The 18,487-nt window shown below is 45.7% G+C and overlaps 1 protein-coding gene across 5 annotated transcripts in view; it reads left to right on the forward strand.

Annotated features, from left to right (window-relative positions):
- SECISBP2 (SECIS binding protein 2) overlaps nucleotides 1–18,487 on the forward strand; it is a 67,215-nt gene that overhangs the window by 19,950 nt on the left and 28,778 nt on the right. For all 5 annotated transcript variants that reach the window (XM_055087300.1, XM_055087299.1, XM_007104698.4 and 2 more), the window contains exons 11-14: nucleotides 5,903–6,069; nucleotides 6,786–6,924; nucleotides 8,773–8,896; nucleotides 9,530–9,750. In XM_055087300.1, the coding sequence (XP_054943275.1) occupies nucleotides 5,903–6,069; nucleotides 6,786–6,924; nucleotides 8,773–8,896; nucleotides 9,530–9,750 (651 nt within the window). The remainder of the gene's footprint in view (nucleotides 1–5,902; nucleotides 6,070–6,785; nucleotides 6,925–8,772; nucleotides 8,897–9,529; nucleotides 9,751–18,487) is intronic.

An 18,487-nucleotide genomic window follows, 5' to 3' on the forward strand; every position in this document is an offset into this window, starting at 1 on the left:
CCCGCCTGCCAGAACTCCTGAGCTCAAGCATCTCAGCTAGAGAGCCCATGTGTCACAAACTACAGAGCCCACGCACCCTGGAGCCTGCGTGCCACAACTAGAGAAGAGAAAACCCGTGCACCACAACTAGAGAGAACCCTGCACACCGCAACAAAAGATCCCACGTGCTGCAACTAAGACCCGATGCAGCCAAAAATAAATAAACATTAAAAAGAAAACAAAACAACATGGGTTTATGGGTTTTCCACTTGATGTGACGACTTGGTGTACCTAAAAATCTTATTTTATGTAAGTGCCCTGTACAGGTTATAAAGCTTCACCTGATTGAAATGAATTGCATGCCTGTCCATGGGCATGCAGGGGGTGGCATTGTTGGCTCGGTAGTGATGCAGTCATTCTCTCCTCTGAAACACCTCTTAGAGCCAAGATAGTTAAAATTGGCAATATGTCATACAGAGAAATAATGCACATTTGCCACCATAGTCTTTTAAATATGTTTCTCTCTGAGGCAGTTTATTTATTTATTTTAAAAGTGAAAAATAGGTATCCAAGGAACTGGTGAAGAAGCTTACTTTTTTTCGTTTCTGAAGCATTTTAAAGCAATTTGTGGACATCATGTCATTTTACTTATAAATACCTCAGTCTGCATCTCTGATGGTGATTTTATTATGGCATTAATCCCAGAAAGGATAAACATGATTTGTCTCTTCAGGGGAGGGCGATAGCATTTTTTTTTCTTTTGAAAATTTTCAAACATCTGGAAAAGCTGAGTAAAATCATGCAGTGACCACCCATGTACTCACCATCTAGATTGTACAGTCATTCCCTAATTTTTTTCAATCACGTAACTTTTCCAGAGGTCAGCAAACTATGACCTGCTGGCTGCTGGCTGTAAAGTTTTATTAGAACACAGCCAACACTTGTTCATTTAAGTATTATCTGTGGCTGCTTTTGAGTTATAATGGCAGTTGAGCATTGCAATAACGCGTATGCTCATTAGCCTAAAATATTTACTCTCTGGCCCTTTAAGGAAAAGTTTGCTGACCCCGATCTATCCATTCATCAATATGTTGTTTTTTATTTTTGCTGCATTTAAGGTAGGTTGCAGACACCACTGTATTTTACCCCCAAGTGTTACAGCATGCATATCATTTACTAGAGTTTAGTATTTATTTATGGCTCTTCTTTTCCTTTGGAGGTAAAATACTCATTTAGTGACATGCACAGATCTTAAGTGCACCATTTGAAGCCTTTTCGCAAATGTATAACTGTGTAACCTAGACTCCTGGCTATGTAGAACGTCATCAGCACCCTTGAAATTTTCCTCAGCCCCTTCCCATCCCAGTCATTCCCTGCTGCTACCTGCAGGCAACCATGGTTCTGATTTTTTTTCTGCCATAGACTGGTTTTTCCTTGTTCTAGAACTTCATGTAAGTGGAATCTTAGTATACGCTTCTTTGTGTAAGGTTTCTTTCACTCGACACAATATTTTTGTGATTTACTTACACTGTAGATGTATGTCAGTAGTTCCTTTTTGTTTTTTATTGAGATGAAATTCATGTAGCATAAAATTAACCATTTTACACCGTACAATTTAGTGGCGTTTAGTACATCCACAGTGCTGTGTAACCATCACCTCTGTCTGGTTCCTAATATTTTTATCACCCCAAAAGGAAACCCCTACCCATTAAGCTCCCCATTTTCCTCCTTTCCCCATCCCCTGGCAACTACCTATGGATCTGTCTATTCTGACATTTTATATAAATGGAATCATATAGTTTGCGGCCTTTTGTGTCAGTCTGCTTTCACTTAGCTTAATGCCTTTGATGTTCATCCATATTCATGTATCTTATTTCACCAGTGTTTGTGATCGAATCATATTCTGTTGACCACAATTGCTTTATTCTGTTGACCACAATTTCTTTATCTATTGATGGACATTTAGGCTGTTTCCACCTTTTGGCTGTTGTGGATAATACTGCTGTGAATATTCATGTACAAGTATTTGAGTGTCTGTTTTTAATTCTATTGGGAGAGTGGAATTGCTGGGCCACGTGGTATTTAGTTTATAAATGGCCAGACTGTTTTCCAAACTGCCTGTGTACCGTATTACACTTACCAATAATGTATGAATGTTCTCCTGGTTCCACATCCTCATCAACATTTGATGTTGTTGGTCTTAATTTTAGCCATTCTGATGGGGGTGGAGGTGGGATTTTTTTGAAGCTGAAAATTCTAAACCCTCTTTCTCTGGCAGATGATTTTATATGGGCTGCTGAATGATATAGTCAGCAGTTTCCTAAATAGCCTTCTCATGGCTACAGCAGAAGTAAGTTTTAGTGAGTTTCATAGTGACCTTTATTAAAAGCCCAGAGTACAAATTTAAAATGTCTGAATGCAGTTACTTTAGCCCCAGGTACAGTGTGGCTGAGGCACCAGTCAACAGTGTGTCCCTGAACCCAGTGTTTCTTTTTCACACAGTATCCCCAGGACTGCCAGCAATGGCACTGCCTGGGAGTGAGCTGAAAGTGCAGGTTCCAGGAACACCTCAGAAGTGGTACACTAGAACCACTTGGTATGGGAAGGGCAGTAGGCGTTTTTAACAGGCACACGGTGGGATTTCTGGTTTTGTTTTGTCTTTGTTTTTCACTTTTTTGTGGTGGAAAATTTAAAACATGATCAAAAGTAGAGAGAATATGATGAATACTGCCACCATGTGCCCATTACCCAGCTCCATCAGTTAACAACATTTTGCCAGTCTTGTTGCATCTGGAACTCTTACTTTTTTTCCTGAAGTACTTGTAGACATCAGGTCATTTAGCCTGTAAATACATCAGTATCTCTAATTGCTGGTGATTTTATTTTTAATTGAACCACTCTGCCATCCTCCCATCTAATAATATTAATGATTATTTCTTGATAGCATCTTGTATCCAGTCTGTATTTAAATTTCTTTGTCTCAATGATTTTGGTAATTTTATTCATTTCAGTATCCACAGTTTTATACATCACATGTGTAATTCTTACATATATCAAAACTTGGGAACACTGCCTTCTTAGATATTCCTCAAAGTTACTTTTCTCAGCTCGTCTTCTGTTTGGTAAAGGCCTGCAGTGTTGGCCTTTCCAGAGAAATCTGCAAAGTGCTTGGCCAACCGCTGATTCTGAAGAATGTAGCTTCTTGGGGAGCCTTCAGGAAGTGTGTAAACTACTGACTGAGCATTCTAGATCTCCAGTCAAAGGTAAAAGCAGGAAAAGTGAGGGAACTACCTCTGAGGCTATATGAGGTGGCTGTTTTGCAACTAGGTTCAAGTTGGACCTTTTAGATGCAGTTGTGTATGAAGTACATAAACAGTTTTGCAAGGAGTGGGGGCTCTCAATCAGATGATATTTTTAAGTATTTGAGGTTGTCAGATTGTAAGGTTGGGATTTTGGTAGTATTGAAAGGACATTTTGGCCAGAGATCCCAGGAATGCCCAAATACTGACATGTCCATCGCTTTCCTTTTTGACATCAGTAATGGAACCATTCTTTGCAGAAAAAGTAAAAATTAGCTAAGAGGAATTCAGGGTTCCTCTTTATTTTAGATGAGCCAGTACCAAGTACTCCTATATGGGGCTTTCTTGCCAGAACACAACTTAAGTCAAAGGCCTTTGGAGGCTTATGTCTATTCTGCAGCCCAAGTCAGGCCTTCCCAACTGGCTGGTCAGATTAAAGAGGAGGTGAATGCTTTTACCAGCAGCATAGGGAGGAGTAGCCCTGGCCACCTAGCAGACAGTGTGTTTAAGATATGTTTCTTGTAGACAGCATATAGTCAGAGCTTTCTTTTTTATCCAGGCCAACAGTCTCTGCCTGTTGAGTGGGGTGTTTTACTCATTCATGTTTAATGTAATTGTTACTGTGGTTGGATTTACTGCTGTTGCTATTTTTTTCTGATTCTTGCGTGTCTTATTTATTCTTCTGTTCATCCTTAAGTGCTTTATTTTATGTTAAATAAATATAGAATACCATTTTGATTCCTTTGTTGATTTTTTCCTTTACTTTAAAAATATTATTTTCTTAAGAATAAAAAAGTAAGTGGTTGCTTATAAATAAGTAAATTAAGAAATGAATTCTGTCAGTCATTGTTTATCTAGGAACATCTATATTTTACATTCATTTTTTGAAGGATAGTTTTGCCAGGTATAGAATTTTTGGTTGACCTTTTTTTCTCCCAACACTTTGAATGCCATTCCATTGCCCTCTTGTCTCCATTGTTGCCAGTGAGACATCAGATATTACTTGTCTTTGTTGTTCCACTTTCTGTGATGAGTTGTTTTTCCCTTGCTACTTTACATAGTTTTTCTTTGTTTCCACCTTCAACAGTTTGACTATATGTCTAGGTGGGAATCTCTATATTTATCCTACCTTTGGTTGGGTAATATTTATCCTATTTTGGCTTTGTAGATTAAAGTTTTCATCAAATTTGGGAAATTTAGGGCTATTATTTCTTCAGAATATTTTTTGTCTTTTCTCTTTCCTCTCCTGGCACTCCCATTATACGTATAGTGGTATGCTTGTTGCTCCACAGGTCTCTTGAGGCTGTCTGCATTTTTTCAATCTTTTAAAATTTTCTTTAAAATTTTTCTTAAATTGAATAGTTTCTGTTGATTTATCTTCATGTTCACTGATTTTTCTACCATCTCAAATCTGCTACTGAGCCTTTCTCCTTTGTTATTTGTATTTATTGAAATCCTGTGTTTTCATCTGTTCTCATAGTTGCCTTGAAGTCTTGGTCATCTGTGTCCCACAGCTGGGAGCACTCAAAGTTTCTGTTAACTTCCTTTTTTCTTTAGTATGGGTCACACTTACTTCTTTGGAAGTTTGAAAATTTTTTTGTTGAATACTGAATGTTTCAGTTAATATATTGTAGTAACTCTGGATTTGAGTTTTTCCTTCTGAGAGTAGTGATGGTGATGGGGTTTTTTTGGTTTTGTTTTGTTTAAGGAACTGCCCTGGTCTGAATTTGGTGGCTGTCTTCCCCACAGTGTGTGGTTGTTGATGTCTCTGCTCAGTTATTTTTTTTTGTTTTTATTTTGTTTTTGGCTTACCTTTCCAGGAGTCACCCCTGTGTCTACACAGCACTTTAAAAACATGCTCCAAAGTTAAGGAGGGTGGGTAAAATATATTTGGAAAAATACTGATGGTTGTTGACACTGGACAGTGAGTACGTGGGTTTGTTGTTATATATTCTCTTTTTCTTTGGTATGTGTTTAGAAATTTTCCTAATTAAAAAGTAGGGGGAAAATATGAACAAGTTAACTATTTCCTTGGGAACAGGAACAAGGTGGGAAGTAGAACAGAAGCATAGTATGCAGTGGAAGTGTACTGAGTAGTGATTGTGGTCATGTATTTATACTGTGTAGGGAATTTAGGAAAGTATATTTATGCCTAGAAAACTCAAGAGAATCAACTTGAAATATTACTAGGATCTTATAAGGGCCTTATAAGGTAGTGAGGTAGAAGTTATGCATAGGGAAGCCAGTGACCAACTTCTGCAAAGGCAGTGTCAACTGAAAATGGTGGAGTAAAAGGCATCTTAAGTACAAGCTACCCAGAAAAATTCTTAATCAAAAAATGAGACCCACACATCATCAGACTTTACTGAGCAACACAGGAGATTTGATTACAGATTTGATTACAACATAAGAGATTTGATTACAACATAGGAGCAACATAGGAGACTTGATTACAGGGATAGGAAGCTGGTTCTCTAAGGGACAATTTGATGAGGATGAGGAAGGTTGTGGGGATGGGCAGGCAGCATAAGGAGCCCCTGAGACAGATCTGCAGCGAGCCTGCCCTCTGGAGCCAGGCAGGTGGTGGGCGGCAGCCTGAGCCATGTGTCCCTACTGTGTTGTAGTCGGGGCAGTGCCCGTCCTCTCCAAAGACTCCATGTCAGGGAAGAAGGGCCACCGCTTTGGCCAGGTGAAGACCCCGCACAACCCCTTAGACTCCAGCGCCCCCCTGATGAAGAAGGGGAAGCAGAGGGAGGTCCCCAAGGCCAAGAAGCCAACCTCGTTGAAGAAGGTGTGTGGTGTTTTGTTTGAAATTGGGCGCGAGAAAACCTACAGACTCTCCTGTATCTGTGTTACTCCTTTAGACGCTTACATTTTTAGATTTTAACCTTCACTCTCAACTGAACCTGCTGTTGTCAAGATGGGTACACTATTCTCTGAAAGATGATCCCTTGCTCTTCCCACATGGTGTGCTAGAGCGAGTGAAGCAGGGTGCCTTAGCTGCTGGAGGGGGAGGCCTTCTTTATTTATTTATTTTAATACTTTGGAGTGACATGGACAGAAAACCAGAAATGGGGGGACTATGTTCTCATTCACATTTTTTACCCTCATTCTACCCAAGGCAATCTGTCTAATGCTCAGATTTGGTAAATATTGGACACTTCCTGGCACACGTTCTTTGATTTAATTCTCAAAGCAGCCTGTGGAGTGTGGTGGGTCTCAGATGGAGGAAGGCGTGTCTTGCCTCTTGCCTGGGGCCAAGTAACAGTTGAGCTGCACAGTTGCATCAGAGCCCAGTTCTCACATGCCCTGCTCTGTGCACCCAGGGGGAACATGCTGCTCCTGGGCTGTGGGTGAGAGGGTTGGGCACACCCACGGTGGGGGTGGGGAGTAAGGGCACAAACAGGCACAGTGCCATCCAGTTGAACTTGGGTGGCTTATCTTGCAGAAGAGCTTATTTTTAAGTACAAGTATTTAGGTGTTTTGATCGTTTATTTAATTTTAAAGATTATTTTGAAAGAGCGGCAGGAGAGAAAGCAGCAGCGTCTCCAAGAAAATGCTGTGAGCCCAGCTTTTGCCAGTGACGATGTGCAAGATGGAGAGAGCGGTGGTGACGACCAGGCCCTTGGGCAGCCTGACCCCTCAGGTACCGAGTTCTGTTGGTTTGCTTCTTAAAGAATCCTTCAGTGGGGGCGGCCGTATGCACAGCCAACTGTCTGGGCTTTGCCCAGCCCTTGTCCCTGTGTGGTAAAAGCACGTGGGCGTTGGGCCTCGGGAATGCAGACGTTTTCAGTCTCCTAACTTGACAGTAAAAGGACGTCCCTATGGGCAGGTGGAGCTTCTGGTGCCTCTGCTTCTCGGGTTAGAGGGACAGAGGGGTGAGGCCCCTGAGTTCGATCTGTGTGGCATTGGATGGTCCTCACAATTTGAAGTGCCCTGAGAATTAACACCATTAACTGCAGAGCTGCTTGCCCACAAGTATGTGAGACATGGTGTCATACCAAAAATGGGTTAAGTAAGCATTTTAGTGAATTATACATTCAGAACAGTTCACAAATCATAAGCATATAGCTTGAGGACTTTTTACCAAGTTCAGAAGTGTATCAGCCCCACAGTCCCCATGATTCCCGCTCAAGGCCTCAGCCCTGTCTGCAGCCCTACCCGTGAGCTTTCAGGCTTTGTTCCAGTGGAATCTTGCAGTGTGTGCCCCTCTGGCCAACAGTATGTCTGTGGCCTGTAGAGGTAGTTCCCGATTGTCATTGCTGCATAGCATCCAGGTGTACAAATGTGCCAGGTGGCATGTGAGTGTTGTGGGCGTTTCCACTTTGGGGCCATTAAAAGCAGAGGCGCTGGGCATCCCTGGTGGCGCAGTGGTTGGGAGTCCGCCTGCCGATGCAGAGGACATGGGTTTGTTCCCCGGTCTGGGAGGATCCCACATGCCGCGGAGCGGCTGGACCCGTGAGCCATGGCCGCTGAGCCTGCGCGTCCGGAGCCTGTGCCCCGCAACGGGAGAGGCCACGGCAGTGAGAGGCCCGTGTACCACACACACAAAAAAACAAAACAGAGGTGCTGTGGCAGCATGGGATGTATATAGGGGACTTGAGCACCCTTCCTGCTGGCATTTCCCCGGGGTGGATCTTGGGGTTGGGTCCACTGCCACCCAGCCTAGAGGCTCCTGCCATACAGGCTGCCAGGGGTTTTAACAGGCTACGCCTATGGGTGGTGGCGAGGCCAGCCATTGTCTTTCCTGGTGGGTGAACTCCTTCCCCTGGTGATGTTATTGCACTTGCACTTTGGACGTGTCTAGAGGTAACAGTTTGAGTGTTGTAAGCTGTTATTGAATCCTGTCTGATGGGTTTAAACACACCTATTGTGGCTCTCCCAGTTTAGATGTTCAGCTTCTCTTTTAAGGGTTATTTGATAAAAGAATGGTTTCAAGCATTTAAGTGCAAAAAAATTGAGAACTAATAAACCTGCTTTTAAAACTTAACTGATAAGAACTTCAAGTTAAATTTCAAAATTAAAAAATAAATTTGGCCACTGAACCACACATTTAAAAATGGTTAGGGAATTCCCTGGTGGTCCAGTGGTTAGGACTCCACGCTCTCACTGCCAGGGGCTCGGGTTCCATCCCTGGTTGGGGAACTAATATCCCACATGCTGCGTGGTGTGGCCAAAAAAACCAAAAACGGTTAAAATGGTAAATTTTGGAAATATCTGCTGCAATAAAAATAAGTAAATAAATAAGGAGCGGGGAGGCACCTCTAGGCAGTGCAGAGAGTCCCCCGGTTCTTCTGATTTCCCAAGCCATTCCCATCACTCCTCTGCCTGCTGTGATGCTCGGTGGCCGTGTCTGGATGTGGCGGGTGTGTGCCGCCGAGTCTGGCTGCTCTGGCGACACTGCCCCTGTTGAGCATTTCCTGCCTCAGTCCCCGCAGTCTGTGTGTGGAGCCCCGGAGGGGCCATGCTGTGACTTCTTTCTCTGAAACTCCAGGGGGAACGGAAGAGTTGGTGTCCTGTGCTTCTGTGGCAGAGAGCAAGTCAGAAGACCGGCTGGGAGCTGAGCCCCAGAAGGAGGTGGAGGCCTGCCCCAAGATCCACAGCCGGCGGTTCAGGGAGTGAGTGAGCCGGGCAGCTGTGCCTGCAGTGGGGCCTGGGGCACTGTGCTCACTCTGACGCTGGACGTTGAGTTCTTCGCCCACCGGCTTGGTTGGGCCCCGGTGTGTGCATCCTCCCGGTGGAAAGTGGCTAGGACCTGGTTGTAACACATGCCAGGGCTACCTCATCTGCTCCTGAGAGGTCCTAGTGCCATGATGCCAGAGGTGGCCTTGAATCCAAGTTGTGGTTGGGGGAACGGGTAGTGAGGTGACAGCCGTTGCATCTGGGTTCCCTCTCGTTGTGTAATTTCTGTATGTAATTTCTTAGGGCGCTCCGCCTCCTTCCCTCCCCCTTTTCTTCAGGGTAGACTCTCCAAACATTTTTTTTCATGAGGAGAGGTGCCCGGGAGTGGCTGCCCTGGGGACGTGGGGCCCAGAGGTCTTTGTCCCTTGTAGTTGGGGCTGGAGAGGATGCCTCCATCCATACCTTTCGTAAAATCCTATCAGGAGTTCCACCTTTTTGACTAGTATTGCTCATCAAAGCGTGATTTCTTGAAAGGGGCATGCTGTCCGCCTCATCTGAGGTGTGCCAGGAGCAGCGTGCTGGAGTGTCACAGCCAGTGGGAACGTGACCGTGTCTAATGTTTCTTTCAGCTACTGCAGCCAGATGCTCAGTAAAGAAGTTGACGCTTGTGTTACGGACCTGCTGAAAGAGCTGGTTCGTTTCCAAGATCGTATGTACCAGAAAGATCCAGTCAAGGCTAAGACCAAACGCCGACTTGTGTTGGGGCTGAGGGAAGTTCTCAAACATCTGAAGCTCAGAAAGTTGAAATGCATCATCATCTCCCCCAACTGTGAGAAGATACAGTCGAAAGGTAAGGGCGCTGTGTCGTCCCTGGCGTGTGGCCCCCTGCAGTACACGCCCTCTGGCCACCACACACCCGTCAGCGGCTAAGGGGCACCGGGGCCTCGGCAGCTCAGTTTGTTTCGTTTTCTCTTAATTGAGTAATTTGTTTCCAGAGTTTATCGGATCAGCCAGCGCATTCCTCTGTGAGGCAGGTTGTGGTCTTCACAGTGAGCTCAGCTGGCCTGTGCAGGCCTCTTGTGGTTACTGGTCACTCACACTACAGAGGCTTTGTGACTGGCAGCTAGGCGGTCCCTGCACTGGGCTTTTGTCCGTTTTAAATGTGCTTGCTCAGTCTGTGACTGACTCATCTGTCCACTGATTAAAGATGGGTTTGTCCAAGCACTTGGCCATCTTACTGATGCTGGAAGGTTGGTTCTGTTTTTCAGATATGCTGGGCGAGGTGACCATATCACATATGTGATATGCTGGGCGAGGTGACCGACAGATGGACGTCTGTGACACTTCCCATTGGCCCTTGGGTGGTCCATTTTGTGTCCTAGAGGGGTTGTTAGTTAAGCGCAGAATGCCGTCACTTAGACACTGGTCCTCCATCTTTGTGTAAGTGTTCAGAGTCCTTCTCCGGTCCTGTTCCTCTCTCCTTCGGTGTAAACTTCCACTCAGCTGGAACTGGACTTTGAGGGATCCAGTCCAGATCCTAGCCCTGAGCTTTTCCGGTTGCTGTTCCAGTCTGAAGACTTGAGGTTTCCTGACTTGCCTGCAGCACCCAGGGGCACTAGGGCAGCAGCTGGACCTGCTCATTGCCAGCCCAGTGGGCTCTTCCCCATCCTAGTTCAGGGCAGGTCCAGTCCCAGCCATCAGAAAGGGGTCTCAGGGGACCTGCCTGTTCGATTGTGTGCTGGCAGTGTCCCTAGCACAGTCCCATGGCAGGCGCTGAACTTGACATGAATCACTCCTCAAGCTCTCAGCCGGCTACCTGAACCTCTTAAGGCAGTGGGTGCATCGGGCATCCTGCAGCTTCTCTTCTGGAATCGTTCTAGGCTCTGTGCTTCCTGTGCAGCTGTTGTCCTGGGGACGGCCTCCCCCATCTCCTGTTGGGGTGTGGTGTTTAGTGGCTCCCGTGCACTCCTTTGTCTTGGGGTGTGCACATGCCCCAGTGGCTTATGAGAGAAAGGGTACATGGCAGCACATTTAGAAGATGGTGCTTGAAATCCAGTCTTTCTGATTTCTGACCTTTCCCCCTTTGCTCCCCCTTCTTTCTGGAAGCTTGTGGGAAACTTTGTGTGCAGGGTTCTGGGAGGTGGGGTGGTTTGCAGGCAGTGCCCTCAGTTCTCGGACATGCTGTTGGGTTTGTGCTCTGCATCTCCCTACAGTCGGTCCTCTCTAGGCTCTGCCTGGAACCATGTTGCTCAGATGCTGGGCCTCCTGCACTGCTGTCCTCCTGTGACTTTTCCTCTTCTTCCTTTCACCTCTTTCATTTGGTTCTGTTTTCTGTAAGGATTCTTCAACTATGTCTCTTAATCTTTCTATAGAGGTTTTTATTTCTGCTATTATTTTTAATTTCTGGGAGCTATTTTTATTGTTCTCTGAAGTTTCTTTGTGTGTTGCAGCTGCCCTTGCTCTGTGGATGTGTTTCCTCCCTGAGAATAATAGTGATGTGAAGTTTCCTTCTCCCTGCATAACCTCCCTTCCCAGGTGGTTTGCTGTTTTGATTGCATGGTAGAGGTTTCTGCAGATACCGGTGTCTGCTATCTGTTTTTTTTTTTTTAATTATTACATTTTTTGGCCACACCGTGTGGCATGTGGGCTCTTAGTTCCCCGACCAGGAATCGAACCCGTGCCCCCCCTGCGTTGGGAGCACGGAGTCTTAACCACTGGACCGCCAGGGAAGTCCCCTGTTTGTCTTTAACAGCTATTAAAGCTGACTAGAAATCTGGGGGCGGGGCTGGCATTTAACGGTTTTGAGCTGCATTTGAGGGCAGTGGCTCTCAAACCGTAGTGAGCATCAGAGTCACCCAGGAGGCTGGTGAAGACACAGATTCCAGAGTTTCTTCCTGAGCAGGTCCAGCAGGCCCCCAAATTTGCATTTCTAGTACTTAGTAGCTGCTGTGGATGCCAAGCTAGAACCTCTGCTGTAGGATGACAGCTGGGCTGCTGCTCTGTCTCTCTGACTCCATATTCCCTGGGGAAGAACTCTCTTACCTCCTGCTGGGAGTCTGTGACCTTGTCCTTACGCCCACGGTTAGAAGTGTGGGTCCCAGTGTCCCACAGACCTGCCGCCCTGCCTCACCAGAGGCCCGGCACTGGCATGTCGGCTGGGTGAAGTGGGTCTGGACACCAACTTGCTGTCACCTCATCTGAACTTCACCCTGTCTCTGAAGTGCCCGGTGCTGCCAGTTAGCTGCCACGCTCTGGGGATTGAATTCTAGGGTATAAATGGCTGGGTCTAGGTGTTTTCCCATTGTTGGCTTAGGTCAGCTGAGTCAGCTGTTTGCGTTTCAGCTTCCAAAACTTTTTTGCTCTTATCTTGCATTCTCCTGTGGATTTTCACCTTTAAAAGACAAACCAGGGACTTCCCTGGTGGTGCAGTGGTTAAGAATCTGCCTGCCAATGCAGGGGACACGGGTTTGAGCCCTGGTCTGGGAAGATCCCACATGCCACAGAGCAACTAAGCCCGTGTGCCACAACTACTGAGCCTGCTCTCTCGAGCCCAAGAGCCACAACTGCTGAGCCCGTGTGCCACAACTACTGAAGCCCACGTGCCTAGAGCCTGTGTTCCACAACAAGAGAAGCCATCCCAGTGAGAAGCCCACGCACCTCAACGAAGAACAGCCCCCCGCTCACCGCAACTAGAGAAAGCCCACATGCAGCAACAAAGACCCAAAGCAGCCAAAAATAAATTTGAATAATAATAATAATAATGAATTTTAAAAAAAAGACAAACCAAAAAACGGGAATGTGTGTATCCAGTTGGCAGTCAACCTTGCTCTTTCTTTAAGCCCCCACTCCTCTGACTGTGCCAGAGAATGGAGCTAAGAATGTACTGATGGGCATCTCAAGGATATGTTATGCATTTAAAATACGTTGTTTAGGGGCTTCCCTGGTGGCGCAGTGGTTGAGAATCTGCCTGCTAATGCAGGGGACACAGGTTCGAGCCCTGGTCTGGGAGGATCCCACATGCCGCAGAGCAACTAGCCCCGTGAGCCACAACTACTGAGCCTGCGCGTCTGGATCCTGTGCTCTGCAACAAGAGAAGCTGCGACAGTGAGAGGCCCGCGCACCGCGATGAAGAGCGGCCCCCGCTTGCTGCAACTAGAGAAAGCCCTTGCACAGAAACGAAGACCCAACACAGAAATAATTAATTAATTAATTAATAAACTCCTACCAGAGTCTCATGACCAAAAAAAAAAAAAACACATTTAAAAAAAAAAATACGTTGTTTAATCATCTGTCCCTACATTGGTTTTTTTTTTTTTTGTTTTTTTTTTTTTTTTGCTTTGAAGCATAAAGAACTCGATTTTGTGTTTTAGGAATGTTTATTCTTTGGAAAAGATAGCCAATAGATTGCAGTCATTTTACAGGTAAGCCTGGGATTATGTTAAAATACTGTATTTGCTCCGAGTGGCATTTGCCTGATAATTCTGAACTTAAACTTTAAATGGAGATCGTTTACCTGATTGATCCTCCTGTGGAACTTTGAGAAGTCGGCACTTGGAGATGCTTTCAGCTGTCACTAGTAACGTCGGCTGGGAGCTGGGCTGAGCAAAACCATCTCGACTTGGCTGCCGTGTCAGGGAAAGCAGGGCATGCTTCCGGTGTCCTCTCCTGGGGGAGTCAGAGAGGACACGCTGAATTCCCTCAAAACGAGATGTGACAACACGTGTGAAGTGTGATGTCATCTACCAGGGAGGCTCCTTGGGGCTGGTCACATGGGTACCCTCTGCCTGGCATGTCCCCACATTCCAGACTCACAGAAGGAAAGCTGGTGTTCAGTGTAATTGGAACTTTGAGAAGTCGGCACTTGGAGATGCTTTCAGCTGTCACTAGTAACGTCGGCTGGGAGCTGGGCTGAGCAAAACCATCTCGACTTGGCTGCCGTGTCAGGGAAAGCAGGGCATGCTTCCGGTGTCCTCTCCTGGGGGAGTCAGAGAGGACACGCTGAATTCCCTCAAAACGAGATGTGACAACACGTGTGAAGTGTGATGTCATCTACCAGGGAGGCTCCTTGGGGCTGGTCACATGGGTACCCTCTGCCTGGCATGTCCCCACATTCCAGACTCACAGAAGGAAAGCTGGTGTTCAGTGTAATCCTCATATGCATTTTGGGTACAGTAGCCACTCTTCCCAGGTGGGGTGACAGGGGTCCTCCCAAAGCCCAAATTCAGGGACCAGTGAAGGGTCAACCAAGTTAAGCTGGCCTTTTTATGGACGGCAGCTATTGGGCCGGTCACATTATAGCTCTTTTCTGTACACTGCTGTAACAGCCTTTGTGACCAGCTCCTGGGTTGGGGTGGACACAAGGCAGAGACAGACCCTTGAGTGAGAGGCCATGGGGCTGATGTTGAAGAGACTCGGTCAGCCTCCCATGGTAAGCTGAAAATATTTCACTGTAAGGAACACAGCCATCGCCTCACCTCTGGTCCTGGTCCTGTCTCTCCCTTTTCACTGCCTGCCCAGAACTGTTTTTTTTTTGTTTTTTTTTTTTTGGCGGTACGCGCGCTTCTCACTGCTGTGGCCTCTCCTGTTGCGGAGCACAGGCTCCGGACTCGCAGGCTCAGCGGCCATGGCTCACGGGCCCAGCCGCTCCGCGGCACCGGACCGGGGCACGAACCCGCGTCCCCTGCATCGGTAGGCGGACTTTCAACCACTGCGCCACCAGGGAAGCCCCCATCCTCATCTTTGATAGTCTTCAGGTAGATCTGGGGCAGTGGGGTGGGCAGATTTAAGGGATATGGGGCTTAACCATTAATCCCCAGTCAAACCAGCTGCAGAATGAGTTCCGAGTTCCGTCAGAGCAGTAGGATGTGCATTTGAGAAGTTCCTCTTTGGAAAGATGAGGTAAATCATATGTAATTAGATACCAGGTGATAGGAGATCTTGGGAAATTTTTCCTTTTCATGCAGACGTTGTGTGTTCGCTCAGGAATTGGTCAGTTTGCAGAGGAACCGGGGCAGTGCCATGCTGTAACCTCTTCCAGATGCTAGGTTCAAACAGCTCACCATGCAACAGGGCAGGCTTCAGTGCTTGTTACTTTCCTTTGGGAGCAAGTCCCCCAGATACTTCCCACCACGCAGAGGCAACCACCATTGCCATATTTTGATGTGTCCTTGTTAGTCTGTGTGTGTGTGAGATCTGGTGTCCTGGATCCCATTTGCGCCTTGCTGTTTTTAGTATCACAGTCTGGCTCGGGACCCTCCCATTCTTCTGGCTGCGCAGTCCCGGGCTGATGGTCACTTCAGTTGCATTCAGATTTCTGTAGCCGTAAACAAGGATGCACATTTCACGCTGTAGTTTTTTTCTTTTTTCTTTTTTTTTTGGCCACGCTCTGCAGCATGCAGGATCTTAGTTCCCCGACAAGGGCTCGAGCCCACACCCCCTGCAGTGGAAGCGCAGCCTTAACCGCTGAACCGCCAGGGAACTCCACACACTGTCATTTCTTACTGAACATCTTTGTAGGTACATTCCTAGAGTGAAACGGCCTATGCACTTAATCAGGTTAACGCATATGCCATGCTGCCCTCCGGGGACACTGCAGCCCCCGCAGCCGGGCGTGCTGCTTCCTCCTGGCCTCCCCACCCTCTTGGGAAGATTCTGTTAGCATTTTCTTGGGAAGGGAGGTTGACCACCTTTCCACTTGTTTAAGGGCTTGGCATTTTCTGTAAATTGTTGATTCTTTGCCCATTTGTCTTTTAGGATGTCAGTCTTTTTTATGTGTACCTTTTTTAAATAAATAAGAGCCCCTTTGGGTAAGAGTTGTAAATATTTTTGTCACGTGCCTGTTTTTCTTTAAACCTTTTTTGGCCATGCAGAGACTTCAGGTGTGTACATATTGGTATGTTTTATTCTTGTTTTTATTGCATCTAGGTTTTGTCATTCATTGACCTTCCTACTCCAGGGTTATTAAAGATTTTTTTTTCTTAATTCCGTTTTTTTCCTGGTTCTTCCACGTTTTCATTTTTGTTTAGGTTGAATGCATTTTAGTCTAAGATGGATCTTTGTAGAGGCTGACCCGCTAACTGTCCCTTCTGCACCTTCTCCGGTGCTTCAGAGTGCTTTTGCCGACCTGCTCAAGTGCCTCGCATTTGGGTCGTTTCTGGACCTTCCATTCTGTCGCTCTTCATCCCCTCGTTTACATTCTTGTAGTTTTATAGCAAGCTTTAATACCTGGCGATGCTAGCCTGATGTTAGCTTCCTTTTTCAAAAGGCTGTTCTCATATTATGTATTGGGTTGGCCAAAAAGTTTCTTTGATTTTTAAGTAAAAATAAAAGACACATTTTTCATTTTCACCAAGAACTTTATTGAACAACGTATTCACCCTTTTGTTCCACTACCTTCTGCCATTTTTCAGGCAACTTCGTAATTCCATCTTCCCAAAACTTTTTATCTTTTTGAGCAAAGAACTGCCCCGGGTGCCTTTTACAGTCTTCTAGGAAATGGAAATTTTTTCAATCAAGAGATTTTTGTAAAAGACTGAAATAAATGGAAATCCGAAGGTGCAATGTCTGGTGAATACAACGGATGAATCAAAACTGCCCAGCCCAGCCGGGTGCCTTTTACAGTCTTCTAGGAAATGGAAATTTTTTCAATCAAGAGATTTTTGTAAAGACTGAAATAAATGGAAATCTGAAGGTGCAATGTCTGGTGAATACAACAGATGAATCAAAACTGCCCAGCCCAGCCAAGCTGTAACAGTTTTTGCCTGATTATCAAAGAAACATGCAGTCTTGCGTTATCCTAATGGAAGATTATGCATTTTCTTTTGACTAATTCTGGACGTTTTTCAAGTGCTGCTTTCATTTTGTCTAACTGGGAGCAGTACTTGTTGGAATTTAATCGTTTGGTTTTCCAGAAGGAGCTCATGATAGAGAATTCCCTTCCAATCCCACCATATGTACACCATCACCTTCTTTGGATGAAGACCAGCCATTGGTGTGGTTGGTGGTGGTTTGTTTTGCTTGCCCCACGATCTCTTCTGTTTCACATTATTGTACAGTATCCACTTTTCATCACCCATCACAATTTGTTTTCAAAACGGAACATTTTCGTTATGTTTCAGTAGAGAATCGCATAAGGAAATACAGTCAAGAAGGTTTTTTTGCTGAACTTATGTGGAACCCAAACATCAAAGCAATTAACATAACCAAGCTGGTGCAAATGATTTTCAGTGCTTGATTTGGATATTTTGAGTATGTCGGCTGTCTCCTGAGTGGTATAACGTTGACTGTTCTCAATTAATGTCTTGATTTGGTCGCTATCAACTTCAGCTGGTCTGCCCGACCGTGGAGCATCAGCCAGCGAGAAATCTCCAGCACGAAACTTTGCAAATCACTTTGACCCATTCGATCAGTCACAGCACCTTCTCCGTACACTGCACAAATCTTTCTTTTGTGTTTCCGTTGCGTTTTTACCTTTCTTGAAATAATAAAGCATAATATGCCGAAAATGTTGCTTTTTTTTCCTTCCATCTTCAATATTAAAATGGCTACACAAAAATTCACCAATTTTGATAAGTTTTTTTAAATGCATGCTGATACGACAGCTGTCACAATACAATCTAACAAAATTGTTTCGAATGAAGTTAAAGACAGCTAAGTGCTACTAGAGACATCTTATGGAAAAAAAGAACGAACCTTTTGGCCAACCCAATTTTTTTTATTTCTCAAAAAAATCCCACTTAGAGTAAGTTACAGTATAAAAAGTTTTATGTTAACATAGAATTGACATGTGATCATATTGGATCATTCCATCCAAGAGCATAGGTGCCTTTTGTTTAGACTTTCTATTGTGTTTCACTAGCATGTTGAAGTTGCTCTATAAATCTCTCACGTTTCTTGCCACATTTATCTCCACCTGTTGTAGTGTTTGGTTGCTGTCATATGCAGAGTCATTTCTTCCGTTTTACGTTCTAGCTGGCTGATGCGTGTGTGCAGACTGGTGGTTTCTGCATTACTCATGCACAGACACCCAGCTGTGATCCTCCTGTTGGTGGTAACTCGTCAGTGCTCCTGGGTTTCTAGCTCCACAGGCACGTCACCCACATGCAGGGCTCCCTTCACCCTCTCTGCTCTTGGCGCCACCCCCGCCCCACTCCTGCCTGGCTGGTGCTTCGCTGGGAGGCAGGGTTGGAGGTACTCAGTGACCTCTCTGGGCTCTGGATTTCCATCTCTAAGTGGGGTGCAGCCTCCCCCTCAGGGTTTTGTGAGGATATAGGAGCCAGTTCACACGAGGCCGTTAGACTGAGAGTGGCACGCGGTATTCAGCAACTACTTACCAAGACTTCATTTTTCCATTACGCACAGCACCAGCTGTTGACTTGACGTGGACATGTTTTATCATGTTTTATTGCTTTTAGAAGTGTCTCCCTTGGAGAGTTGATTTCTTCCATGTGGCTGAGAGTAATAGTGTACTTGCACCGCAGTGACTGGCTCTCTCCTGGTGAAACCTGGCCTGGTACACAGGCTTGAGTAAGGAAATAGCCAGGAGTGTCACTGTCTGTCGGGAAAAGCCCTTGGCGGCCAGTGTCACC

This window comes from Physeter macrocephalus, chromosome 9, assembly GCF_002837175.3.
Source record: "Physeter macrocephalus isolate SW-GA chromosome 9, ASM283717v5, whole genome shotgun sequence".
Classification (NCBI taxonomy): domain Eukaryota; kingdom Metazoa; phylum Chordata; class Mammalia; order Artiodactyla; family Physeteridae; genus Physeter; species Physeter macrocephalus.